This window comes from Lepus europaeus, chromosome 2, assembly GCF_033115175.1.
Source record: "Lepus europaeus isolate LE1 chromosome 2, mLepTim1.pri, whole genome shotgun sequence".
In the NCBI taxonomy this organism is placed as follows: domain Eukaryota; kingdom Metazoa; phylum Chordata; class Mammalia; order Lagomorpha; family Leporidae; genus Lepus; species Lepus europaeus.
In genome coordinates, this window is record NC_084828.1 from 80788713 (window position 1) to 80815728 (window position 27016).

Below are 27016 nucleotides of genomic sequence, written 5' to 3' on the forward strand. Positions count from 1 at the left end.
TTTGTTTCACATATCTAACTCATTCCTAAACCTTTCCCCTTTTTGCCATGTCTCTTATTCTTTGTCTATATGTGCACCTTGGTCTCTGTTTCTACTCCCATCTCCCTATCCAAGAGCATTTTCTCATATTTGTCCATCTTTTCTCCTCTGTTCTTACCCCTTACCTAACCCCTCCCAGGGCACACACATACACAGGCTCCTCCATGTCTAATTGTGCCTTGTTCTTATCCTTATAGGAGATACAGCAGCGGCATGGTCTGGCCAACTCCATCTCTTCCTACCTAATTAAGCCTGTCCAGAGGATCACCAAATACCAACTACTCCTAAAGGTATCTCTCTCCCCTATCTCATCCTCTTCTGCACTACTGACCAGGACAAGGGAGTCCAGTTTTTCACTTAAGGATGGTAAATCTTCTAGCTGAAGACCTATTTTTGCCTAGAGCAAAAGCTCAGAGCTGAGCTCACACTGGCTTTGCTGGCTCCAAACTTAATCTCCTATCCTATGGAATTCCAGATGCTTGTTTGGGGTGGAACAAGGTAAAATGGGAGCAAAAATAAGTTGTGACTATTTTCACATCCACCCACCACTGCACCACTTTTAGTGATTGTCACCCTTAGGCACTGACAGGCTCTTAGGTATTTTTTGTTCCTATTCCCTGAATGGATTCCTCCTGGTATCCCTTGCTCTAAGTAGAATCCAGGGTCAGAATTTCAAGGGAAATGGCACTTCATGAGGCCATGGTGGCATCTACCAATGCTTTAATCTCTGTTTATCAAGAGTATGAGATTTTTGAGGGAAAAATTGTTGGATGAATATTAAAATGCAGTGATGAGGCAGGCATTTGGTGCAGTGGTTAGGATGCCACTTGGGACACCCTCATTCCATAATGGAGTGCCTTGGTTCAAGTCTCAGCTCTGTTCCCAATTCCAGCTTCCTGCTATTACACAACATTGGAGGCAGCAGGTGATGATTCAAGTAGTTGGCTCCCTTTTACTCATATGGGATTCCCAGATTGGTTCTCAGCTCCTAGCTTTGGCCTGGGCCAGCTATAGCTGTTGTGGGTATTTGGGAAGTGACCAGGAGATGAAGATATCTCTATCTATCTATCATCTATATATCTATGTATCTATCATCTATCTATCTCTGCCTTTCAAATAAAATTAAAATATTGTTTTAAATGGCACTGTTATATCTGTAGGATCCCATATGTTGGGAGTTCTTTTGGAACCAGCCAAGAGATTTGGATTTTCTTCCAAAGTCTTTACAAGTCAAATAACCAAATTATGTAAAACACTAAGTACTTTCAGTTTATCCTTCTCAGATAAAAATACATTGATACTCTGAAAACAGCAATTTCCCCAGAAAATCTGGGAAATTGATATAAGAAGCAGTTAGATATTTAATATAAGTTTATATTCATTCATAAAGTGTGTGGGTTTTCTTCCTCAGTTTGAATATTTTGCTGATTGCTCTTCAAACGCAAAGGAAAAAGGAATGGTGGGGACATGTTATAAGTTGTGTAATTTCTGAGAAATGATGAAATTCAATTCATATCTGGATATGCTTGTTGAATCTCCATATTCTAGGTTCGTTAAACCTGCAGAACGGTTGGATTCAAATCTCAGGCTGTAGTTGTATAGCCCATTCCCAGCCCATGAGGTCCCCCTGGCTTCTCAGTTGTGGTTCTGTGATGAGAGTTACGGGGGAGTGGAAGTGGAGGGGCAGAGCGCCTGTGTGCTCCTCACCCCTCTCTCCTCTGTCTGGGCCGGGGCTGGCCACTAGGTCCAGATGTCCCTCAGCCTCCTTCCTGCCAGTCTTCTTTGCCTCATCTCCTAGAAGAGCCTTTGTGCTTCTGGTTCCTGCACCAGAAATGACTTGGAGAATCGCACACCCGCAGCCTTCACTGAGGGCGGGTGTGAGAAGTGACCATGTGCAGAACAGCTTGGCTGTTTTGGCAAGACTGCTTTTCTTCTTTGTTTTTTGAAGTTTCTTATATAAAGAGTAAGACATGCTCATAGGATCTTGAGATGGGAGGTGGGGAAATCTCTCCTGAAAGGTCGGTGCTCTTTCTGCTTTCCAACTAAAAAGGTGCTATTTATCCACCAGTGCATCGACTGCCTGGTTACCTACATGACAGTCTCCTTAGCCTTGATTTCTGGGAATAATTATCTGGTCCTTCCCTATCCCACTTGATACTTAACTTGTATAAATTGTTTTTCTTGTGCTGATAGACTTTTTAAATTGATTTTTGTGGTCTTTAATTTATGTATCCCAAAACCCTTGTAGGAATTGGCGGGGTTGTGAATTTTAAAAATCCAATACCAACTCACCCATCTGTACTATCAGTGTATTAAATCAATTAAGATGCAGTCTAAGAGAAATATAGCTTTCTTCTCTCCCTCTTAATTCCATAAGGCTGAAGTTTCCTAGGATGAATTGTGTGAGGATGGAATAGGCCACAGTGCATTTTGCGTAAGCACATGGAGAGGTGGGCTCTGGAATTTGATCTAGCAAGAGATGCCTGTGCAGGAAACTGAGAGGTGAAAAAAATAATGTGGTGGGAATTTGATTATGGGGAGGTTGTAAAATTATTGGCAAAAACATGAAGATAATTTTAACCTCTTTGAAGTATGCTGATGGCAGAATACCTACTGAATAAATGAAAAATAGTTTGCTGAGCTTTTACTATAAATAAATGATATGGGATTTATCTTCTCCTACAAGTCAATTTTATTCCAAATAAATTGATATTTAATTATCATATCCTCCGGGGCTCATCACTTTAGGTGTTTGTGTGAAAGTCGAAACTGCCTGTCAGAGCGGTCGATATTCCTCGTGTAAATCTGCTCTGACTGTCCTCTTGGAGTCTACATTAAATGTAGTGCCTTCTGTTTATCATAAACTATCCTGAGGCCCCAAGGAGAATTTATTGGCTCTCCTGGTAGATTGGAGACTTACTAAATTGCTTTGGATGATTAGACTCATTGGCGTTTTCTGTTGCAAACCAAAGCATGTTTCTTGTTTCTCTCTTATGCTCTGCCTCAGGAGTTCCTTTGATGGTGTGTTTGAGAACAAGGTTGGAGGTTAAAACTAGGAAAGGGATAGGGGCATCAGAGAGCTTTAGTTCAGCAGAAAAAAGTACAGCGTTCTGGACAGTAATGACCTGGAACCAGGAAGACAGCTGAGGACCAATCACTTCCACCTCTCAGTGTGTGTTCCAGGCAGCTCACTTCTGCCTGGACACTCAAAGTTTCCTTGTTCATGTGGGAACATACCCAAGATAGCAAAATGGGTTGGGTTTTCACATCAGACTCCCACTAAGCATATATCTTGGTACAAATAATCGCAAGGCAGAAGTGAGACAGGGACAAGTCCAGCTCCAAGTGCTGTCTTGAAGCATCAGGATGTATGCTGGCCCAGCTGAGCTCACATTGTCTTTAAATGACGTGTCACATTGTATCGCTTTCCCAAATGAGAGCCATTCTGGTCTGAAATGTTCTTAATTTTTACTTGATAGTTTCATAGCTTATGTGACACTTCCCAGAGAGCCATGCCCCTAAAGTCACAGATTCTAGGTTTGTTTACCATAAGCAGCCCTGGACAGTCCAACTATATCCTGATAAAAGCATTCCATAGATAAGTACTGTCCCTCTAGTAAGTATCATTTGTTTATTTTCCAGGAGGTCTGTCATTAGCGCGTTTACAAGATTTGATCGGTTGAGCTGCGTTCTTTCCTGGAAGTGCACCCCACCCAACCATCCACCCCTGCCCCTTAAAGGAGACAACATGGATTGTAGATACATTGCCTTATCATTTCTTTCCCAGTGTCAAAAGTGAGCAAGATCAGTAACTCTCATAGGAAAAAGAAAAAGTCATCAACTCTCTGGTTTGAGCAAATAGTCTTAGGATTCCTAAGATGGTTGGGAATGATCTTCTCTCTATCAACCAGACACTGTATATCTGTTATGGGAATAACGATGACTGAGTCTCCCATAAAGACATGAAAGAGAGAGGACATTTTCCCCAGCTCCCCAGGAGGTAAAATAGGGGAGTGTGATAGAGGACGTAGGGAAGACAGGGTCAGTGCAGTGGGTGGACTGCTGGACTTCCATCCAGTCTGAGACCTAGATTCAAGCCCCTGCATGGCTTCAGGGGAATTATATATCCTAGGGAAATCAGTTCATCCCTCTTCCTCATAGTTTCCTCATCTGCCCAATGAAGACTAGTCCAGATTTCTATTCCCAGCTTAGGAACTCTTGATCCATAGAACCTGAAATCTTTTATAACTCTGCAGTGTTATAAACCTATCATGTCTCTAAACTCAGATTGCTCTGAGTACAGTGGAAATCAACATCCCAGGCAGCAAGGGCTTGAAAACAGTCATAAAAATTATGTTAGCAGGTATCGTGCAGGGGTATGTCCGTGCTGGATGTTCTGTGGTACACCCTCCATCACCTCTTAGACTTGATTCCACGATGTTGCACCTTGTTTATGTGCTCTGCTGGGGTGTTCCCTTCTCCAGGGAGCATCCTAGTTGCTGACTTCTCGTTCCAGTCACTGGGGAATTGGTTTGGACTAGTTTGGGCTGAAGAAGCTCAGTGTGGGGAAAAAATGAGACTTGGAGCCGGCTCCGCGGTTCACTGGGCTAATAATCCTCCACCTGCGGCGCCGGCACCCCAGGTCCTAGTCCCGGTTGGGGCACTGGCTTCTGTCCCAGTTGCTCCTCTTCCAGTCCAGCTCTCTGCTGTGGCCCAGGAAGGCAGTGGAGGATGCCCAAGTGCTTGGGCCCTGCACCCACATGGGAGACCAGGAGAAGCACCCAGCCCCTGGCTTTGGATCAGCGCAACACGCCGGCCGTAGTGGCCATTTGGGGGGTGAACCAATGGAAGGAAGATCTTTCTCTCTGTCTCTCTCGCTCGCTCGCTGTCTAACTCTGCCTGTCAAAAAAAAAAAAAAAATGAGACTTGGATTCTTTGGAGATTATTCTCATTTTCCTAAACTAGTGTAGAGACCAAACTGGTATATAATTTCCTTGATGCTGTAAGGAGTGGGAGGGTTGGGAAGCTGAGGAAAATGGTCCTAATTGTGTCTGTACTTTTTCTTCTCTAGGAACTTTTAACTTGCTGTGAAGAAGGGAAAGGGGAGCTCAAAGAAGGCCTGGAGGTGATGCTCAGTGTCCCAAAGAAAGCCAATGATGCCATGCATGTCAGCATGCTGGAAGGTAGCTGCCCCTCTGGCCCCTCTGGGGAAGCCTCCCCTTGCCTAAGACCAGGGAGAGGGCTTCACGGGGCAGGGGAGGTCACATGCAGTCCAACAAGGGGCAAGGCTGCAAGAGGAGAAGTGGCCATTGTCATGTGGGTCCTTGGCCTGTGAGAGGGGCTCCATGGAGACCAACTTCAGGGCTGATCAAGTGTAAGTCATTTAAGGTGTGCGGACACCTGGCTGCACATGAGCTAGCCCAGGAGAGACCACCATCCATATGTAAACGTGCCCGAGCCCTGACTCACAGCGGTCCTGTGAGCCTGTGCTCTGCCTTCACATCAGAATGAGCCGAAATGCTGAGTACACATAAACACGCCACCATCTTCAGCCTTACACTCTTCTTTCTCTTTATCACAGTAAAATATGAATCACATAAATTTGCCTTGGTAACTGAGCATGCAGTTCGGTGACATCATGTGCATTCATATGCTTGTGCAGCCAGGTTTTGTTCCTTCCTAAAAGGTTAGAAAAGCCCAGCCAGATATCCCCAACTGGACTTCAGTCAGCTGGAACTCTGGTCTTGGCATCAAGAATCATTCTGGAGCAGGACTCCAAGAAAGTGGTCTCAGTGGTGCCAAGCAGTCGGGCAGAGCAGCTAGATAGGGTGGACTGTATAGATGAGTTAAGACTAAACATTCCGGGGGCCGGCACCGTGGCTCACTTGGTTAATCCTCCACCTGCAGTGCTGGCATCCCATATGGGCCCCGGTTCTAGTCCTGGTTGCTCCTCTTCCAGTTCAGCTCTCTGCTGTGGCCCGGGAGGGCAGTGGAGGATGGCCCAAGTGCTTGGGCCCCTGCATCCAGAAAGACCTGGCTCCTGGCTCCGGAACAGTGTAGCTCTGGCCTTAGCGGCCGTTTGGGGAGTGAACTAGCGGAAGGAAGACCTTTCTCTCTGTCTCTCTCCCTCTCACTCTCTGTAACTCTACCTGTGAAATAAAATTTAAAAAAAAAAAAAAAAAAAGACTAAACATTCCATTCCAAGCTGGCAAACCAGTACAAGAGGAAATAGGTATAGCCTCTTGCCATTATGTAAGCAAATGCTCCCTCCTGCCCTGCCACCCCACAACCCATACCACTTAAAAGACTTGGTCTGGTCTGGGTACTTTCTGGACTATCCTTAGCAGGGAATATCCTAGTTCTTAGAGCAGAAGATCCTGGTTATCTTCTCCAGGCTGAGCCCTAACCCTCCAGATATATTCCTGTTATCACAACTTCTGCACCTCTGCTTTTCTGATTTGTTTATGCCTGCACCCCACCCTCCACCCCAGTGTCCTCCTCAATAAGGACTTAGCTCCCGCAGCCTCTTTCCGACCTGCAGTCTGGTTCTAGCTACTCCAGACCTGTGCTGTGGCCCATCAGCAGCACCTGGGAGCTTGTCAGAAATGCAGATTCAGGCACCACCTCTCCCCTACTGAAGCAGAATCTCCTGGGAGAAGGGGCTAGGCAGGAATCTGTGTTCTCACAAGCTCTTCAGGTGACCCTTATGCACACTAAAATCTGAAACTTTCTCTTAAAGTGGTGTAAATATGACTGTTGAAGGCTTGTAACTGCACTGTATGGGAACAATCCAAGGAAACAGTCCTTATAAGAAACAGGTGATAACAAAGTGGAGCCAAGGCCCCTCCATCAGGCAGTGTTTATCCTCAGCCCCCTCAGAGCTCCAAGTTGCATATGGTGGTAAGCTGTGGAGGAAGAAGGAGCTGCGGGATTTCCCTTGCAGAAGGTCCCAGGCTGACAGCAAGTGTGGGAGAGGGGAGGTTGCAAAGGGACCCTTGCCAGAAGTCCTACTAATATTGGTTACATATATAAGACACCCCAGGATGGGGAGGGAGGGACTGGAATACAGGTCTATGGAGATGTCTGTGTAAGAGCCCAGGAGTTTCTAGAGCCTGCAGAAAGGGGAAAACCCTGTGGGCACAGGGGACTAACAATGAAAGAAGACCTTGTCTGAGAGGGAAGTGGATTGTGGCAGCACAGACTCCACTGGGTGGAAATGGGTATTTTTCAGGGTTCGACGAGAACTTGGACGTGCAGGGCGAGTTGATTCTCCAGGATGCCTTTCAAGTGTGGGACCCGAAGTCGCTGATCCGGAAGGGCCGGGAGCGGCACTTGTTCCTCTTTGAGATCTCCTTGGTTTTTAGCAAGGAGATCAAAGACTCTTCAGGACACACGAAATATGTTTACAAGAACAAGCTACTGGTAGGTGGGACAGGTGGGGTGAAACAAGACTCTGTGCTTGCATAGAACCCTCGGGCAGGAAGGGATCTTGAACCACGCAGCTCATCTCTTCCCCTGCCTCCACACCAGAACCGTCCTGGACAAATGCCACTGTTTCCCATTTGGAAAGCTCCCACCCTCACCTTCCACTTCTGCACTTTAGAGTTCACAGTACTTCTTTCTATTTGCTTTTAGCGCCTCCCTCTTCACCTTCCCTCCCTGGTACCTGCTAATCAGGCACATGCCTGTAGATCCTCTCATCCTGGGTAGATGAACAAAATATCCAGTCTGTTGAAGTTTGATTGACAGAAGCCCCTCCCTCGGTCCTCTCCTCTTTGTTGCCCTTCCCTTCCCACCCCAGCCCTAAGTTTCCCCACTGCCCTCCCCTTCCCCGCCTCTCACAGGCATTTCCTGTCTACAGACCTCAGAGCTGGGTGTGACCGAGCACGTAGAGGGCGACCCCTGCAAATTTGCCTTGTGGTCTGGGCGCACCCCATCCTCAGACAATAAAACAGTGCTAAAAGTAAGTACCATTCTCTGCTGGGTGCAAGACCATGGTGGGGAGGTAGACAGGGGTAGGCATGGCTCAACCCCAACAACAATGTTATGTTTGTTCACCTGTCAGGAAGCAGAATTACCTGCAAAATTTCAGTAAGACAAATGGGATTTAGCACTGCCTTCAATGAGCAGGTTTGTGCTGACTTCCAGTTGGGTCAGTATGGGCCTCTATGGCCACACTAGTGTTGAGCATCATGACCTATTTACATGCTGATTGGTAAATAATCTCTGCTTCAAATGCCACCTTGTCACTCCTCCTAGTGCTCCTCCCCCATACCTCCCCAGGGCCCAGCAACTCAGTATTAATCCCTCACCCAATTGCAGCCTCCAGGTATACTGCATCAGCCCCTTTGCAAGTATCAGGATTGGCCCAATCATGAAATTCTTTGAAAATTGCCGCTGTCCAAGTATACAATGAGTTTTGAGGTCACAGCCCTGTTTTAGGAGTTAGAGAAGCAGATCACAAGTATCGAGTGAGAAATAAACTCTCCAAGCCCTTGGTATCCTTGAAAATAGCAGACAAAATCTGTAGGAGGGCAGGATGGAGGGAATTGGGTTTCTCAGTTTTTCTTCTTGTGGCACTTCAGGCCTCCAACATCGAAACCAAGCAGGAGTGGATCAAGAACATTCGAGAGGTGATTCAAGAGAGGATCATTCACCTGAAAGGAGCTTTAAAAGAGCCAATTCAGCTCCCCAAAACACCAGCCAAACAGAGGAACAATAGTAAGAGGTAACCAGCACTGCCTGCCACGTGTGCTTCCAGAAGTGGGGGCGGGGTGCCCTTTGCTCCTGCAGGGGTGGTGCCCTCTGCAGGTGAGGCTGTCTCCAGGAAAGCTCACAAGATCCACAAAAGGCAAGCAGCTCTTCTTTAAGCATCTCACCAGTTGCTGTCAATTAAATTCAGCAGGGCTTGCTGGAGCACTTCTCATCTGGTAAACACTGCTGGGTGCTACATGAAGATGAAAGGACACACAAGATGAATAGATTCCCTCAAGGACTACTGGACAGTTATGTCTCACACATGGACCAGTTAGACAAGAACAGGGATAGTAACATCTGTAGGGATAATGCATAGTTTAAGACCTAAAAGAATGGGGACTTTAGATGGCCCTAGAGTGTAGCATCTAAGGAAGGCATTGGAAGGAGCTGAGCTGTGAGTGGAGAGCTCAGACAGTGAAGGGCCTTGTGTTCCATGGCTGTGGGCTGGTAAGTGGCTGTTACCATCACAGCTCCTGCTGCAGCCACCATCCCTCTGAGGAGGACCTGTTTCTTGTGTCCTCTGGGCCCTTCTAAGTCCCAGTTTCCTTTGAACCAGTGAATGACTTGCTAAGCATGCCTCTGTTGAGTCTCCATGTGACATCCATGTGTACAATGACTCTCTTTGAGGGTACTTTAACAGAAAGCATATGAAACTTCATGTTACAGTTTGCAAGTTAATATCATAAAACAACATTCTGGGTTGTTGGGAAAGAGAGGATAAGGGAAAGAAGTCCTCCCCTCTTCATGAATAGGATAAACCTAGAGAGGTTAGTGGACCCTTTGGCACCAATCAGGATCAGCAGGATGGGGAGCCACTCCAGGAACTATGAAGTCACGCTAGTCCTGAATGATGTGGTTATCAAAGCAGCCAAAGAAGGATATGACAAAGCCACCAGACCTTCAAGGCTGCCAGGGCAAAGTCAACCCCAGTACTAGAGAGATGTTGGATTGTATTGGGGAGGGATCATTTTGACTCCAGTGACCTGTGTCCAGAGTCCAGGTAAGTGGTAGACTTAGGTTAGCACTGGGGAGAGACGTTGCTTCAGGAGCCCCCATTTTAATAAGGATGATAGAAGGGACACATTGGTAAGAACAGGTTGTCCAGGCCCATGATGAGAGAGGACACTCAGGTGAGGTAGCCCCTCTTCCTAGAGTAGGAGAGTTTGAGCATTTCTATAGCATGGGAAGGGCATATCTTGGAAATGCCCCCATCTCTTCTCTGGTCCTGTGAGAGGAGCAGAGGAAACCTTAGAAACTTGACAGAGAATAGCCAGGCAATCTGTAATCCCATTAGCCTGGCTCCGCACATAGGGACAGAGCTTATGGAGGAGTGGCTTGGCTAGGGACATTCCACCTCCACTCCTGGTTGGGCCCTAAACCTCCCTCCACCCCAGAACTGGCTTCATCTACAGCAGACCAGAAGGGCCCCAAGTGGGCCAGAACAGCAGGAAGCACAAAGTACAGCCAGCTCTCAACTCTGCAAATGGTGGAGGCTGGAGCCCAGATAATCCAAAACACCAGATGATCTAAAAGTCTTTTATTTTTGGTTTTGAAATGTGTCGCATAATTTCTTTTACAGCAGATTTTCCTTCCTACGAATGTGTAGCTTAAGCTATTAAAATAGGTTGGCATTTCCCAAACCCACAGTGGTGGTGAGAGATCAGGCAAGTTAGGAATGTTCTGGTTGGGAGAAAATACTTTTGATGATGAGTCAACACGGTGTGTGCACATAGGCACACACGTGGATACCTGCGTGTACACACATGTCTACATACACTGACACATACACCTGATTTATAGTTGTTTATGCTCCTGAGGTTGAGTCATTATTTGTGGTATTTTGCCCATGTGGCAAGAATCTCAGGCATCAAGTTCCCTGTTTCCACATACCATTGCTTTTCCACAAGCAGCATCAGGGCTGTGATGTTCACACAAGCACCCATGAGAAGAGCTGTCATTTCCTGCGCTGATCTATCCTACCTGTACCCCTCACCTCCCCTCGTTCTTCCCGACACAGACTACTCAGCATTTCCCAAGCACCCATCCATTTTGGCCCTGGCTGTGGGCTCCCTACAGGGTTAGGATATGGTTCTAAAGCTGGACATCTGAAAAAAACTTGTGAGTGGCATAGCTACCTGGTCCAGGTGCTGAGAAAGGGGTCCAGAGGCCAGCAGTGTGTCAGACACCCGAGAGCACGGCTGGCTCAAAAGCTGCTGTGGAATCTGCAGCCTCCAGTCTTTGGGAAAATGTCTCGGCCTTCTGAGCTGATAATAAATCATCACAAATAGGCATGAGATCAATAAGATCCACGAAAACAAGGGCAATGAGCTCCTCCATACCCAGAAGGTGAGGATTCAACATTAGGAACTTCCCGAAGATAGTCTCTCCTGGAGAAAAATCCTACTGCATTTTCTTGAGTAAAAGGAGCACAAGTCAAAAAAAAAATTTTATCAGTTCTGTTTTCTTTGTAGGCCAGCATTAAACCAATCCCCATCCTCGTAACAGCATGCAGAAAATCTCTTTGAATACCCTGAACTCTTGAGATTAATGTAAATGACCCAGGCAGCTGGGCAGAAGCCTAGGTAGACACATCCCCTGGCACTGCGAATTTTAGACCCATTATCAGTTAAAACAAAAATAATAAAGGCACCCTCTGCAGCATAGGCCAGAGGAAGGGGTCATTTTGCAACCATTTGTCAACATGATTATGTGTTTACTGAGTACAAGAGAGAACAGCACTGAGAATGATCCTGCTCCCTCTATCGGGATAATTTTAGACAAATCCCTGCTGCAAAGTGCCCAGGCTCTACGCTGCCAACCCAGCTGGAAATGCTTGTGTGCTCCAAACCCACAGCGGTTCCTCCCACCCCCACCCCTGTGTTTTCTCTCTTCTTCCTGCAGGGATGGAGTGGAGGATATTGACAGCCAGGGGGATGGCAGCAGCCAGCCCGACACCATCTCCATTGCCTCTAGGACGTCTCAGAACACAGTGGACAGTGACAAGGTAGGACAGAGTCCCAGCTTCCTTCCCCCAAATGCTGCTTGTGGTTTACCGACCTCTGGAGAGTTGCCCTTCCCCTGTGGTGCCTAACCACAGGAGCCAGTGGTCTCTTTATGGCAACCACAGAGAAAAGAACAGGTGGAGAGGTTGAGTGTGGCCTCTCATGATGGGAGAGTTGAACACAAGAGTCAACAGTGCTAGATTGCTTCTCTTCTGGAGGTGCCCCATGTGGGTGGTTTGGGCTTCTCTGCCTGCTGGGCGCATGGACCTCAGAGAGGCTGAGGTTGGAAGAGTTTCCTGAGGCCTTAATGACTGTGATTGGCTCCTATTTATAATGATTTGATGGGGGCCCATCCCTAAGTTAAACCAAGACTGGTGATTTGGGAAATAGCCACAAACGGGCTGCTTGGTAGAGGCCTCTAATCCAAAGGGACTCTAGTGGACATGATGCCCTCCTCTGGCCAAATTACTGGGGCTCAGTTCCTGAGGGGCAGGAGGAACAGAAAATGCTGTCATGAGGCACCATGTAAGGGTGTAGCAATCTTGTAAGAAAGCCTAGTCACCTGCTGTCCTACATCTTGGAGCAAGTAAGCAAAAATTAGGAGATCTTAAGGAAGAAAGATGACTACAGCAAAGACACCATGCATTTGCTCAGGCTTGGCAAGGAATACAACCATTGGAACTTGCAGTGGAGGGAGGAAAGTGCCTGTGTCCGAGCCTACACTCATTTACCTACCCCAGGATCCAAAGAGTAGCAGGTGATCTCTTGCTGCACATTAGTGATTTATTAATGAAGTTATGGATTTTCAGACTCTACCTGGCCCTAGTTTATTCAGATCTACTATTTGGCCTGCTCCTTCAGCCTCAGGAAGCAGACTATTCCCTGCTTCATTTCATTTTCTAGGTTATGGGTATTTATTTTTAAACTTCTACATTCACTAAGCTTTTTCCTAAATTTTTCCTACTGAGGCCTTAGTGTGGGGATTGTACCCTAAAACCTACTCACATTATGGGGAACAAATCACCCTAATCATTCCTTAGATGAGTGTGCAGGGATATTCACGATGATTCTATCTGACAGCTGCCTTCAAGATGTTAAACCATTTTTGGACTGAATATTAGAGTAGATGGAAAATTGCAGTTTTTTTCCCCCACTTGTAGAAAAAAGCACTCTTTCTGTGCTTTCCTGTCTCCTCTGATCAATTGTCTAAAAATATAATCTGGAATGCCCCACGAATAAAAGTATTGCCTTTTAAGCTGTCTGTGGGTACCCATGTTCACACACAGACTATTAGTTTCATGGTCCAGGAGATGCATCCCTTCCAGCTGCTACTCTGTCATCCCAGCAACCTTACTTAGTCAGACATCCCTAAGTTAGAATCACCTGACTTGGGAAGGCCTTGGCTCCAGCCATTCCTTGTTTTTCTGGTATGATAACTGAGGTTAGATTGGAAGACCTCTGACAATACCCATTTCATAATTAATGAGTAATCCTGGTTTATTCTACCAGGAAAGAAACTGAGTGACCACTGTAAGAAACTTCTAGCAGTGAGTGGAAGAGTAGGAACTAGATAGAACCTGGATCTCCTGATTCACTGCCATGTCCCTGCCCTCTTCCTCGCTCTGAAAGTCAAAGCAGTGAACTCTGAATGCTAAGGTTAACTCAGCTGTTCAGTCTTTCTGCACATTCCACAAAAAGAAAAAAAAAATCATCCAGATATTCACATAAAAACTCCCACCACGTGCCATGCTCTGTGCTGGCTCTTCTAGAGAGATGTGGACTATTTGTTGAGTGTGAATCACTATTTGTGCAATTTTCCGTTTCCTGTCTGTCTCTATAGCCAGCCATGGGGCCTCTGAGGGATGGGGCTGTGTCTGTCTGTTTGGCTATGGTACTCTTGGCATGCACCACACACCGCAGTGCTCAGGAGATACAGGAGGGGGGAATGACAGAGGGAGCGCTATGCCTGGTCTCAGGGAACTCCAGGCTTAAGAGTCTGAAAGCAGCTGAATTTATAAATATTGTACTCTTAAGTATGCTAGAGAAGCTTAGGTATTTCCTAACCTGCTAGCCAGAAGGTTTACTGAAGTGGAGAGCTGGCCTGTTGGAACTATTAACCCCCAAGTATGTGCTCTGACAGGAGGAGACCTGGGCTGAGGATTGAGAGATGACATGAAACTCAATGTTCGTATACAAAATCTAGAAAAATCACTTAGAGATAGTTACACTTCCAAAATGCCATGGAAAGCCTGTGACTGTGCCCTGTAATTTAGAATGCTCCTACCCTCCCAACACGGAACAACAGGACGCCACGTGTCCTCCATGATCCCTAATTCCTATCAGCCATCAAATCAGTCATTCGAGTCGTTTAATTCATAGATTTTATCAGCAGTATCAGATTTCTCCTGCCTCTTCTAGAAGACTAGGGACTCCTAGTATCTGAGGGAGCAGTTGAACAGACTCTGGAGAAGAGAAAAATCACAAAGTAGATTGGCAGATATGGGCGTCTTAGGAGACAGGGCAGAGACAGTCACAGAAATCAGCATCGTTCCCATCATGGATTTCTAGAAAATTGTTCCTGTCATGGTTCTGTTCTGTACTATACCTAAAATGATGTAGCCTTGACTCACCAGTCTATAATGATTTTGCTGTCCTTTCCTTTTGAAAGCCCTTAGAATCTCTGGCTTAGATATTTGCTGTTAGCACTGGATTATATGTTATTTTATTATTTAATGGGTTATAATCTACTACTCTCAGGCATTCATTTAAAACTCAAAAGTTTCCCATGTTTGGCCAGTGGAAGCCTCCAAGGCTTTAGGTATTTGAAGAAACTTGTTACATCTTTTTTCCTAATTTTCTCTGTTTAGAAGTTTCTCCAGTTGTTCCTTATTGATATATTCTCAGACCCTTACATATCCTGGGCACCCTCCTGTGGATTTCCTGCAACATGTAATTTCTATATAAACTGAGCCATTGAGAATGGTGCACAATGTGTGATGTAAGTAGTGTGAACACAGCTCCTCAATCCAGGGCTTCTGGGTACAGTGTTCTCCCCAGGGTGGTGCACCATTTCCAGTAGGTGTGTCCAGTGTGGGCTCAGCCAATTCCCATGCCTTCTTTCATGGACTGATCTTAGTTGAGCAGGTGACTAAGTAGCCTGAACAGAGGACTGCTTTGTGTCTGTTAGATCTTCTCTTGTTCAGTTCCATCCCAGTTTTGGATAACAGTGTTTTTGGATATGAATTATTTGGTCCAGTATGTTAGCTACATCTTCCAGCATTATTGGATGAGCACACTTTCTGTGGCATCATCCAAGTTCTCGCTGGAAGAAGATTGAGGACAGAAGACCAATACACAGCCCACCTCTCCTTTCTCACCTATGGTTTGTCGCTTGGAAACCTCCTTGTCTGACTCCTTTTTAAGATCTCCACAGAAGGAAACTGTACCCCTTTTGTCACTAGCATGGGAACTAGGACTGTTTCTGTTGTAATCCCACCTGGACGAGAAAGCAGTCTGTTAACTTATCATTCTACATTAGACTCTGACAAAGCCATTATGGGGGCCTCAGACACTAATAGCTTTACCGTGGTTGCTTTTGTTTAACCTTTAACTGCATCTGCATAATTAGGTTCTGCCTTGCACCTGTCCTAGGCAAAAGTGTTGTTTCCCTAAAGGCCAATGGTGTGCCTACTTTTTTGTGTTGTGTAGTAGTTCAAGCTCCTCCCTAATCCTCCCAGGAAGATATTCATACTATTCTGAGTAGAATATATCGCGGTAAAGACGTGTTTTCTTGTGTATGTATTATTAAATGATGGGACTTTGCAACCACACTTCAAAGATATTTAAAGTTACCGAATTCTAGTCAAGCAAGGCTGAGTGACGAGGTGGCAGCAAAGAAGAATCTTGTTGTTTAGCATGATGAACGTCTGCCAGATAATTGCCAGCTAATGGTATAAAAGCAGCCATCTGCACTCTGATGTCCTAGTGCTTGCTAGAAGCATTCAACAAATGCTTATTGAATTGAACATTACAAACCCATCCTAATAGGAATACTCTCCTGCCAAAAATCACTATGAATTTCTGGGCATGCCCAGGTTAGCTGGAGACAAATAAATTGAAGTGAAATTGGGTTGCAGGTGCTGTTTTCTGCAAAAAATTTTAAGGGAAAGAATGCTGCTAGAACAACCCAGGGCAGGTGTGTGATTTGAATGAGGAACTTTAGTAACAAGCTGATATGATCTAAAAAACAAGGTGGGCTGAATACTGCTGATGAACTGAAGGGGGACAGGAAAATTTCTGGAGAAACTTAGAGATTTTGGGACCTAACTCAATGATTTTGAAATTCTGAATTGTCAGATTAATGTAGTGGGTCATGAGCAAAATTCTGCTTTACTGATTGAAAAGGAAAACTGGATCGGAGACAGTAAGGACCTAACTAAGGGGAAAGTTGAAGAATTTCTACAGTGTCCCTACTGCCCTGATAATGGCCTATAAAATGGTACCTATAACAAGAGGCCCATAGCCAGGCCAGGGGAACCTTCTGAGACCAGTCTTCCTGTAGGACCTCACTTCTTCATTAGAACCTGACAATTCCAGCACCTGCACACTGAGTGCGTAGCAGGCCACTAGGTGCAAGGGCAGTAGTTAGAGGGCTTGGTCACTGCACAGGTCAGGGCCTTGCCCCTGCATTGGTGTGTTGCCAAGGGCCTGCATTGGCATATTCCCACTCTCTTCATTCATGAACTGGGATGAGGCCATACTTGCTCGGTGGTGGGTGCTGTTCTCCATGCTGGGATAAAGCAGTGAGTGAAGCAAGGCCCCACCATCCTCCAGCTTAACATTTGGTGGGTAGGAAAGACAAACATCTGCAAAGACAAAGCATGGCATTCCTAGTTTTCTTTTTTATTATTTATTTATTTGACAGGTAGAGTTTACAGACAGTGAGAGAGAGAGAGAGAGAGAAAGGTCTTCCTTCTGTTGGTTCACTCTCCAAATAGCCACAACGGCTGGAGCTGCACTGATCCAAAGCCAAGAGCCAGGAGTCTCCTCCTGGTGTCCCATGCAGGTGCAGGGGCCCAAGCACTTGGGCCATCGTCCACTGCCATCCCAGGCCACAGCAGAGAGCTGGACTGGAAGAGGAGCTACTGGGACTAGAACCTGGTGCCCATATGGGATGCCGGCACTGCAGGTGGAGGATTAACCAAGTGTGCCATGGTGCCAGCCCTGGCATTCCTAGTTTTCTAATAATAGCATCAGAAATAAAAGGCTTTAGGGTTTTCTCCTAAGGGGGGGGGGAGGGCTAATGCTACAATTGAAAAGACTTGAATTAAATTATTTTCCCTGGAGGATTAGTGTTTTGGGGGGGCAGATGACTACAAGACAAATGGAATCTTTTCATTTCATAAATATAAAACGACAGCCCCAGAGAATAAAGATGGAGGTTGGCTACTGGGAGGAAAGCAGCCTAGCTCGAGTTCCCTAAAAGCAGAATCTGAGGTTCCTGGGTGTGGGATCCCCTGGAGGGTGTGCCCAGGGCATGGAGAGAGGGGGAGGCGAGAAAGCAGGGCTCAGGGAGGGAGTAGCTAAGGCAAATATGCATGTAGCTTCTGCTGGAGTCCAGCTCCATTGGATCCCTCCAGGAGCTCCGAGGCAGAAATCATGCTGAGTTTGTCCACCTTGAATCAAAAGTGCTGGCCTTTCGTGTCCACCCTGAGCAGTACACAGCCAACAGGTACAAGAGCCAGGATGTGAGTGCATGGGCAGGAAAAGGGGTGTTGGGAGAGGGTGGCCCAAAACATCTCTTGCAGGGAGGAGCCGTCATGCAGCAGAAGAGGGGTTGTTTTCAAAATCAGGTACAGATCCAGTCACTGAGTGTAACACTAGCTACATGACCAGAGGTGGGCATTCCACTGGCTCACTGCACCTCCTCCTCTGTACGATGAAGGCAGTGGTTCCTACTGCCCAGGGTTTTGAAGGCTCAACTGAGCTCCTGGGAGGATGCGTCTTCTGTGGCACAGGAGACCTGGGGAGCTCGATGTTCTGGTGGCCACAGGACACTCTTGCCTGGAAGAGAACATGCGGTGTGTTCCTGCAGTTCTCAGGCACGATGGACCACCGGGAAATGTGAGCCCTCTGCAGTGCCAGGATGGGTACAGGGTTGAGCCCTTCATGCTCAGTCCTATTTTCCACTTGACAGAGCCTTAAAAACCATCCAGATGGTCTGCCCATGCGGTTGTAGAAGCATGTTAGGCTTAGCTCTGAGCCCCTGGCAGCAGTACCACCCGCGGGGGAGCCAGCCCTTCCACAGCACTGTACCAAAAGCAGAAGGGTGGTCTCCAGAAAAGATTCCTCAGCACTCCCATGGCTCTGCCCTTTGTCTCTGTGGGCCGAAGGGCCCATAAAATGCTTGCAGCCAGGGAGAGATTTGCCGCCTCCCATTTAGTGCCCAGACGCTTTCTCACCCTGCAACATGTACCTGGAAAAGCAGGTAATTGTCTTCCTGTCACCATCTTGAGTCTCATTCACACCCCATGGCCAACAGTGCACTGGATCATGATTGCTATGTCAATCCCATAAAGAAGCATCTGAGTTTTCTCAATGACTTGGTAGCTACTCCAAAGTAGGAAAAATGCCATTTCTGCTTTAAGATTTGAAACCTACATTGCATTTGCTTTGTTTTTAGTTGTCTTAGTAATTTGAGTTCAGGATTAGTTACTTTTTTTTCCTGGTGTGGTTCTGTTGTTACTTTACTTGTTTGGGGCAGGTGGCTGGAGGAAGGGGATAGCCATGGTGGGCAGCAGAGAGGCCAGGAGCCCAGGGTCTTCAGGTGTGTGCAGCGTCCTCTCCCTGGCTGCTCTGTCACCTCCCAGAAGCATCCACTCCTCAGTGACGTTTGACATGGTGTAAATGTGCTGGCTTTTCAGAGCAAATGGAGTATGAGGAGTATGGTCACAGGTTTTCTCTAAATGAGAATTTCCTCAAATTACTAACCGGCTTGCAGCCATCACATCTCACCATGGGGCGGGAAACACACTTTGCTAAAAAATACAACCCAGGTTCCATGCAGAATATCTCATAATGACATTGTTTTTACTTAACATTTTGATTTACATTCTGGAGCCGGAAAACTTCCCTCAGGAAACCTGTCGTTAAAATTGCCAATCATCTGAAACAGCAAATAAGTTTCATAAACTACAGCAGCCAATGATTAGTTTGCTGAATGCGGGCAGATTGCAGGGAACCCCGAGAGTGCTGTCAGGATGCTCGGAGTATTGGGCCTGCACAAACCTGTCTTTGCATCGGGTGGTAGCCCTGGTCAGGGATCTGTTCCAGAAATCAGGGAACTGAGAAACGTGACCTGCTGGGAGATTAGATCTCCAAGTGAAAGATGCAGGGGTGGCCAGGTGCAAAATTTTATTCAGGGAGAATTTGGAATTTGGGATCATAGAATCTTAGGGAAAAAAGGAAGCTCAGATATTGCCCAGCACTCTCTCTTCATATTGTTGAAAAGGAACAAAGTGCCTTGCTCAGAGTCACAAAGCCATTTAATGGCAGACTTAAGATTCAAACCCAAGTTGGTCTCCTGCTTGTTGCATTAGATTAAAAACAGCACTTTGTAGCAACCCTGGTATTTCAGCTTGTTGATCCTTGAAGCAAAAAACAAACACTATCGTTATTACCACTCCCAGCTACACCCCACTCTGCCTCAGCAAATCCAGTCCCCAGAATAAATTACACCATGATTCTGTAGCCTAGCCCAGTGTCTCCAAGGCTGGCATGTGCAAGTATTAATGCCTATCGCAGACTCCTTGATACTAAATACTTTGTGACTCACATCGTGGCCTTGGAGGGAATGTGCTTCTGCCCTAGACAGTCTTCCAGCTTCTCAGGCAGGTTCCCGCTGGACTCTCAGAGCTTGGCAGTGAGCACCGGGATATGGTAGGGCTGATCCCTGCCTTAGAGCTGCCTGGAAGGAGTGAGTGTCCAGAACCAGCTCAGCTTCTGCTGTAACCCAGCTCAAATTGAAATTCTGCTTTATTGTTAAAAATTTTGGTGGACAGAGAAAGCAAACCTGAGAGCAAACCGAGATGTTAAAGTGGATTAGCTGGCGCCAGTCCAAGGCAAACAAGATCCAAGTGAGTACACCTCCAGCCCAGTGTGTTCTGCTGGGGAGATGGCATGGATGGAGGGAGGGAGGGAAGCGCAAGGCTTAGAGGCTGAAGGCAGAGAGACAGTGGCAGCCTTCAGGGTAAGGTTTTTCCTACAGTGCTCAGCACAGACCTTGGACACATCATGTACCTCTTTCTCCTGTATCAGTTCAAAAGACTTTCCTACAGAATGAAATGACTGCATCTACCTTGAGAAAGCTACCAGTAGAGGGGCCAGGCTGTGGGAAATGTTCTTTAAAAATTGAGTCCCTGGGTGACTAGAAGGGATAATATAAGTGTGCTACCTGGAGGTGAGCTCTTCTGGGAGATAGGAAAATTAACTCTTTCAGAAACATCAAGAAGGAATTCTGTTAGATGCTTGTGGAGCCAGAGCAAATGGGACAGGCTGAAGGGGCTGTGAAGCTACAGTTGTGCCCCTGCCAGCGCCCCCTTCACCTATACGTGCTACAGTGGAAAACATGACCTATGCTGTCAGTGGCCATAGATAGAGAAAAGCCCATTGGGCAGACAGGAGGGTAATTCTAACCCTGTTTCTTGATTTTGAGCCTACGTGAACAATTCTTGCTTGGTTTTAACTGCCTGGCACTGTGTTTCCATTTCTTTACTTCTTAAGGTTACTGCCAACCTGTGAGCTGTGATGCAGGTAGTACATGGATAACAGGAATGGTGGGTTTGAGGGTGTGTGGCATTGGTGTGCACTGATGTGATCCCTATTGCTAGAAAGCAGCGTTTTGTCAAAGGAAACACCATTCAATGTTTCCCATGGTGGCCTTCTACAAGGAGCAACCACAGGGGAATTTTCAGCTCAGAGCCTCTTCCAGGAGCAGTAAGTAGCAGCAGCAGCCAGCTGAGGGGCAGCTGCCTCTGGCCTGGTAGCTGTTCCTTTGGAGAGCAGATTCCTAGAAGAAGATGTAGAACTGTGCAGATCAGACCATTACACATAGCTCCTCCTGTTTAAAGCCAGACCTTTGCCCCACTGCTGCTCAGTCTTTTAATCCTTCTCCTGCCATGCTCCATGTGGATATGGCTCTGGTTGGATTGGAACAGTCATTTCCCTGTTGCAGGAAATGCACAATCAGTTTGCAGGCTCCCCAGGTAGAGAGGCTTAAAGTTGAATCTTACAGGTCCAGAATCTTCATGTATAATCTTGTTTGTAATACTCTAATTGGTTCTGTTTGAAATTGCTAACTGCAGAGACATGTATACATTGAGTAGAATTTCAGAACTGTTTCTCCAGGCTGCATGACTCCTGCTGAGACTACCTGTAGGTTGTTTGGTGAGTGCCCTTATACATGTGGCTTTCTGCCCTGTGTCAGTTGAAGGGGTTATAAACCTCCCTGAACTTTGTGATGTACTCAGGGGGAAAGCAGGCTTCATCTTTTCCTACAAGTGGCTGTCTTTTTAGCTGCAGGAATAGGCTTTTGAAAGTTTGGCTTACTGTTTGCTGTTGTTCACCCACGGAAAAACCAATAGGCTTAGTGAATAATAATAGAGGATATTAAAAATTAATTTTCCAGGAGAGTTGACATATGCTAGTTATCTCTCATTTGTTTATTCACCAAGTTTTTAATTGAGCTACTGTGTGCCAGGCACTATGCCAGACACAAGGCAGATCTCAGTGAATGAAGTGGACAAAGCACCTTGATTACCTGCATAGACCTTTTTCTGCTGTGCTGATGTTGCCTAAATATGCTCAACTTTGAGATACTTGGAGTTGTTAGAAAATGAGGAAAACTGTTGTATAAAAATGATTTTAAGGGATGTTGAACTGGGGATATTTTGTTAAGGTGGAACTGTGGTTGTAGAATCAGAAATCTGTAGTGCGGACTCTAATTCTTCTCACCTCCCCACCCCACTCCATTCCTCTCATCACCCCACCAAAATAACAACAGTCCTAATTACTTTGCCTCTTTCCACACAGGCTATTAAAGGGAAACTTTTATTGCATTTATGAAAATTTTCATGGAAAATGCCAATGAGAAATATTTTTAGGGTATGTTCTCTAACATTTAAATTTAAGACAATACTACTAACCAAAGGAACATGAAGTCCAAACCACTAAATTTATTGTGCTATTTAGAGGACACACTGCTAGGAACTACCACTAATACATGACTACACAGAAAAATCTGCTAAGGGAGAAAAATGAAATGAGAGGTATAATAGAAGACTGTTCCAAAAATATTGCTGCACTGGATTCATTCTCTTATGCAACAAGATGTTATTATGTTCCTCAATGACCAGTTACCAGGGAGATTGTGAATATATAAAAAATCATCTCTGCCCTTGCCAGAGTCTTCTGAGTTCACCCTTGAGTGTGTTGTATGTGATAAAAGGACAGCTAGAGCAGTTATGTTCCATGTCTTATGGAATGAGACAGTTAGTTGTATTTAGTGCTTCCTTTAGTCCAGTTTCTGTGTGGGCATCAGGGAACTTGCAAAAATGAACAGGTCAGAGGAGATACATACCTACCACACAGTATGCCATGTTTTCTATCATAAAGATGTCCGCTTTGAAGGAATAACTTAGTCTGGGAACCCGGAAGATTTTTACACCAGAAGTGAAAGTTGAGTTTGGCCTTGAAGTTCATCTTACTTTCTATTTCTCTTCCTTTGTATCAATTTTGGCCCCAAAATATTTATTCTAATCATGGACAGTGTGTAAAAGAGCAGTGCCACTGATACATGTGTATCAAAAGAAGTATTTTGTGTTGATGTAGAATTAGATTTTTTTAATGGGCTGTTAGCTCTGTGCATGGGAACTATGCAGAAGTTCCCTTAGAATCCTTACCAAACCTTCTTTTTATTTATTTATGATTGTCCAATTAAACATGCTTTCCTATAACATATGCACTCAGGACTTTTTAAATGGACTTTAAAAAATATTTATTTATTTGAAAAGCAGAATGGCAGGTAAAGAAGGAGAGAGGGGAGGGGGTAGCGGGGAGGGTGGAGAGAGATCTTTTCCATTTGCTTGTTCATTCCCTAAGTGACTACAACGGCCCATGGCTGGGCCACGGCAGAAGCCAGGAGCCTAGAACTCCATCTAGGTCTCCCATGTAGGAGGCAGGGGTCCAGGCACTTGGGCCTTTGCTTTCCCAGGTACATTAGCAAAGAGCTGAACCAGAAGCAGAGCAGCCAAGACTTGAACCTACAGTCTGATAAGGGATGGTGGCATTGCAAGCAACAGCTTAACCTGCTGTGTCACAAGACTGGCCCCCTTAAATGAACTTTTGAAGCAATAATACACACAGTACAAAAAGGTAGACAGTCTTCTAGAGACGTTCTTTAAAAATATTCATCTAAACCCTCATGTACATTTATTCTTTCCAAAAAAAATTTAAGACAGGTAAAAGCATACAATAAGTGCCATCGTACACTTTTCCATCACAAGTGTTGGTAGTCAGCTCAGGGGGGATATAGAGCTGCTTCATTCTTTGTGATGAACATTGGTCCCTTAGAAGATTACAGTACCATAATTCACTTAACGTCTCCTCTATTGATAGGCACATGGGATCTTTCCAATCTTTTGATGTCATTAACAAGGCTAAAATTAATATCCTTGTACAGATACAGTTTCTCACACTCATATAGATATTAACAGGATAATAAAATAATTTCCTAGAAATAGAATTAGTTCATTAAAGGAAATATGCATTTTTACTTGTGAAAGACATGTCTGATAACACTCTGTGGAGGTGACAACACTCTGTAATGCTCTGGTTGTGTATGTGAGTGCCAGCTTTGCAATCTAATGTATCATCAGTATTTTTTATTTTTCAATATGATATCACATACTTTAAAATTAATCCTTATTCATTAATGCCCTATGTTTTAATTGCCAATATTGCAACTGCATCATCTTCTATTATTTTATTGAAATGTATGTGTTTAATGTATACTATTACTCAAATTACAGTTATGAACTGATTAGCTCTTTTTCATTATATTAATCATATTAATTTTGTTATAATTATATATAATACATAATTATATTTTATATTATATTAATTAAACCACATTCCTAATTATAAACATCTGATTTATATTAAACTTAAAAATATTTCCAACACACATGCTGAAAAGCACAAGCAGAACTGAATAATGGCTAATTATAAAGTGACCATACAAGTAATAGCCATGCAGGCTATGAAATAGTACATTGCCAGCTCCTCAGAGTCCTCCTGTCTGCCTCTCCATGGCCACAACCACGTGCTTCTCCCCTGGAGGTAACCACTCTCCTAATATTTATTTAAAAAAAAAAGTCTTCTTTATAATTTTATCTGCTGTGTAAGTGCTCCTAAACAATTTAGTTTAAATGTGGCCATTTTTGTATGACTAGATTCATATACATAGATATATATTCTTTTGTGTTCAACACTTTTTCTAAAATATTTATTATTTGAAAGTCAGAATTACACAGAGAAAGGAAGAGAGGGAGGGAGGGCAGGAGGCAGAGAGAGAGCGAGCGAACGAGAGAGGCAGGCCCTTTCAATACTCTGGTTCACTCCCCAGATAAGCACAATGACCAGGGCTGGGCCAGGCTGAAGCCAGGAGCTTCTTCCAGTTCTCCCACATAGGTGGCAGGGATCCAAGTATTTGGGCCATCTTCTGCTGCTTATCCCAGACCATTAACAATGAGCTGGATCAGAAATGGAGGAGCTGGGACACAAACCAGCACCCATGTGGGATGCTAGCATCACAGGCAGCAGCTTTACCCACTATACCACAATGCCAGCCCAGCTAAACACTTTTTTTATGGGATTCATGCATGCTGATGCGTATAGTTGTTCATTCATTGTCACTGTTGTGTATTATTTCATTGTATGAATATGCCCCAATTTATTTATCCATTATGTATATGGAAGGTCTAGAGCTATGGTAAACAATGCTGCTATGCCATGAATATTCTTTTGTGTGTGAGTGCGTATGTGTGTGTCCTATACACAATTAAGCTTCTCTAGGATGTAAAACTAGGAGTGAAGTTGCTAGATGGATGATAGGATGTACATGTGTATGTTCAACTTTACTACATGGTGCCAACAAATTTTCGAAGTACTGGTACTAAATTTATACTCTGACCAGTATATATGAGATTTCTATTACTCTGTATCCTTGCTAGTGTTTAATATTGTTAGACTTCAAAATTCATGCAGATATTGCTGGTATGAAGTGATATCTGTTTATTATTTTTAAATTCTTCATCTGTTTATTTAATTTGAAAGGCAAAGAGACAGGCAGTGATCTCACATCCACTAATTTACTCCTCAAATGCCCACAGTAGCCTGGGCTGGGCCAGGCCAAATCTGTGAACTAGAAACTCAATCCAGGTCTCCGATGTGGGTGGCAGGGACACAAGTACTTGAACCATCATCTACTGGCTCCCAGGGTGCCCATGCCAAGGAAGCTGGAATCAGGAGCAGGGCTGCAACTTGACCCCAGGCACTCTGACATGGAATGCAGTCATCCCAAGTAGCGCCTTATCCTCTATGCCAAATGCCCACCCTTACTTAGGGTTTCAACTGTCATTCCTCTGATTATAATGAGGTTGAATGCCTTTTCATCTTATGGATTTTCTATTTTGCAACATTCTTGTCCAGACCTTTTACTTATGTATCTAACGGGCTGTATGGGTATTTTTATTTCACTTTTAAAAGTTCATATGTTCTGGATATTAACCTTTGTTAGTTAAATGTGTAATATCTGTGCTCATTCTGTGGCTAGTCTTTCCATTCTCTTTATTGTCTTTTGATAAACATGTCACAGTTTGAAGGTGATGCATTGGTAAATTAGAGGCTCATGTAATATGACATATGAAGCATTTTTTACATTTACTATTTTAGAATACAGTTCACCATTTATTTCTCCACAGAATAGTGTACCAACATAGAAATTTAATGCAGAATTTAGATTTGTTTTCAATCTTTAAAGATACCTCTATTTTATTGAAAGAATAAGAGATATTTGGCTTTTAATCTTGTGTCTGTTACATCTAACACTGTACATTATATGACAGGTAATAGAGTTAAAATGATGAAATATGTCAGAAAAAAGATGTCAACAAATGGGCCTTGGCACCCAGCTGTCTGATAAACAGGCCCAAGGTTGAGGAAAGAAGTATTTACATGCAAAACAGCTCAGCTTACAGGAAAACCTCTCAAGTCTTAATTTTATTTAAATTTTTAAAATAAACTTTATTAAAATGTTTTATTTACTTGAGAAACAGAGAGACAGAGAGATCTCCCATCTACTGGTTTACTTCCCAAATGCCTGCAGTAGTCAGAGCTGGGTCAGGCTAATGCTGGGATCCAGGAAATCCATTCAGGTCCCCCACAGGGATGGCAGGAACCCAAGCACTTGCTGCTTCCCGGGGTGTACATTATCAGTAAGCTAGAGTTGGGAGAAGAGCTTGGACTTGACCCCAGGAGCTTTTTTTTTTTTTTTTTTTTTTTTAGTATTTGTTTATTTACTTGAAAGTCAGAGTTACACAGAGAGAGGTCTTCCATCTGCTGGCTCACTCCCCAAATGGCCACAACAGGCAGAACTGCGCCAATCCAAAGCCAGGAGCCAGGAGCTTCCTCTGAGTCTCCCAAGTGGGTGCAGAGGCCCAAGGACTTGGGCCACCTTCTACTGCTTTCCCAGGCCATAGCAGAGAGCTGGATTGGAAGTGGAGCAGACAGGACTCAAACCGGCGCCCTTATGGGATGCTGGCATTGCAGGCAGTGGCTTTACCTGCTATGCCACAGTGCCAGCCCCGACATGGGATGCAGTCATCCCAAGTAGCATTAAACTGCTAGGCCAAACACCCTCACTTTAAGCCTTAATTTTATATATAATCTTTGACACTGGCCTTCTACTTAGCTCACAAGAGATTTAGAAGAGGACAGAGTTCTTTCTATCTAAACATACTAATTGCCACAAAGGCTGAGCTATGAGAAGCCATTAAAGTGAAAGCTGACAGTGGAAGTAAAGCCCCAACATCTCTCTTGCTATGCTTGTACCATTTTTTCTTGGTACCTGTCACCATTCATAATTATATGGGTGTGGCTGT

General features: G+C 44.8%; 1 protein-coding gene across 6 annotated transcripts in view; it reads left to right on the forward strand.

Annotated features, from left to right (window-relative positions):
• Window positions 1–27016, forward strand: part of KALRN (kalirin RhoGEF kinase) — a 737253-nt gene that overhangs the window by 503440 nt on the left and 206797 nt on the right. For all 6 annotated transcript variants that reach the window (XM_062209080.1, XM_062209015.1, XM_062209004.1 and 3 more), the window contains exons 28-33: window positions 237–329; window positions 5111–5222; window positions 7271–7461; window positions 7901–8002; window positions 8625–8767; window positions 11698–11800. In XM_062209080.1, coding sequence (XP_062065064.1) covers window positions 237–329; window positions 5111–5222; window positions 7271–7461; window positions 7901–8002; window positions 8625–8767; window positions 11698–11800 — 744 coding nt within the window. The remainder of the gene's footprint in view (window positions 1–236; window positions 330–5110; window positions 5223–7270; window positions 7462–7900; window positions 8003–8624; window positions 8768–11697; window positions 11801–27016) is intronic.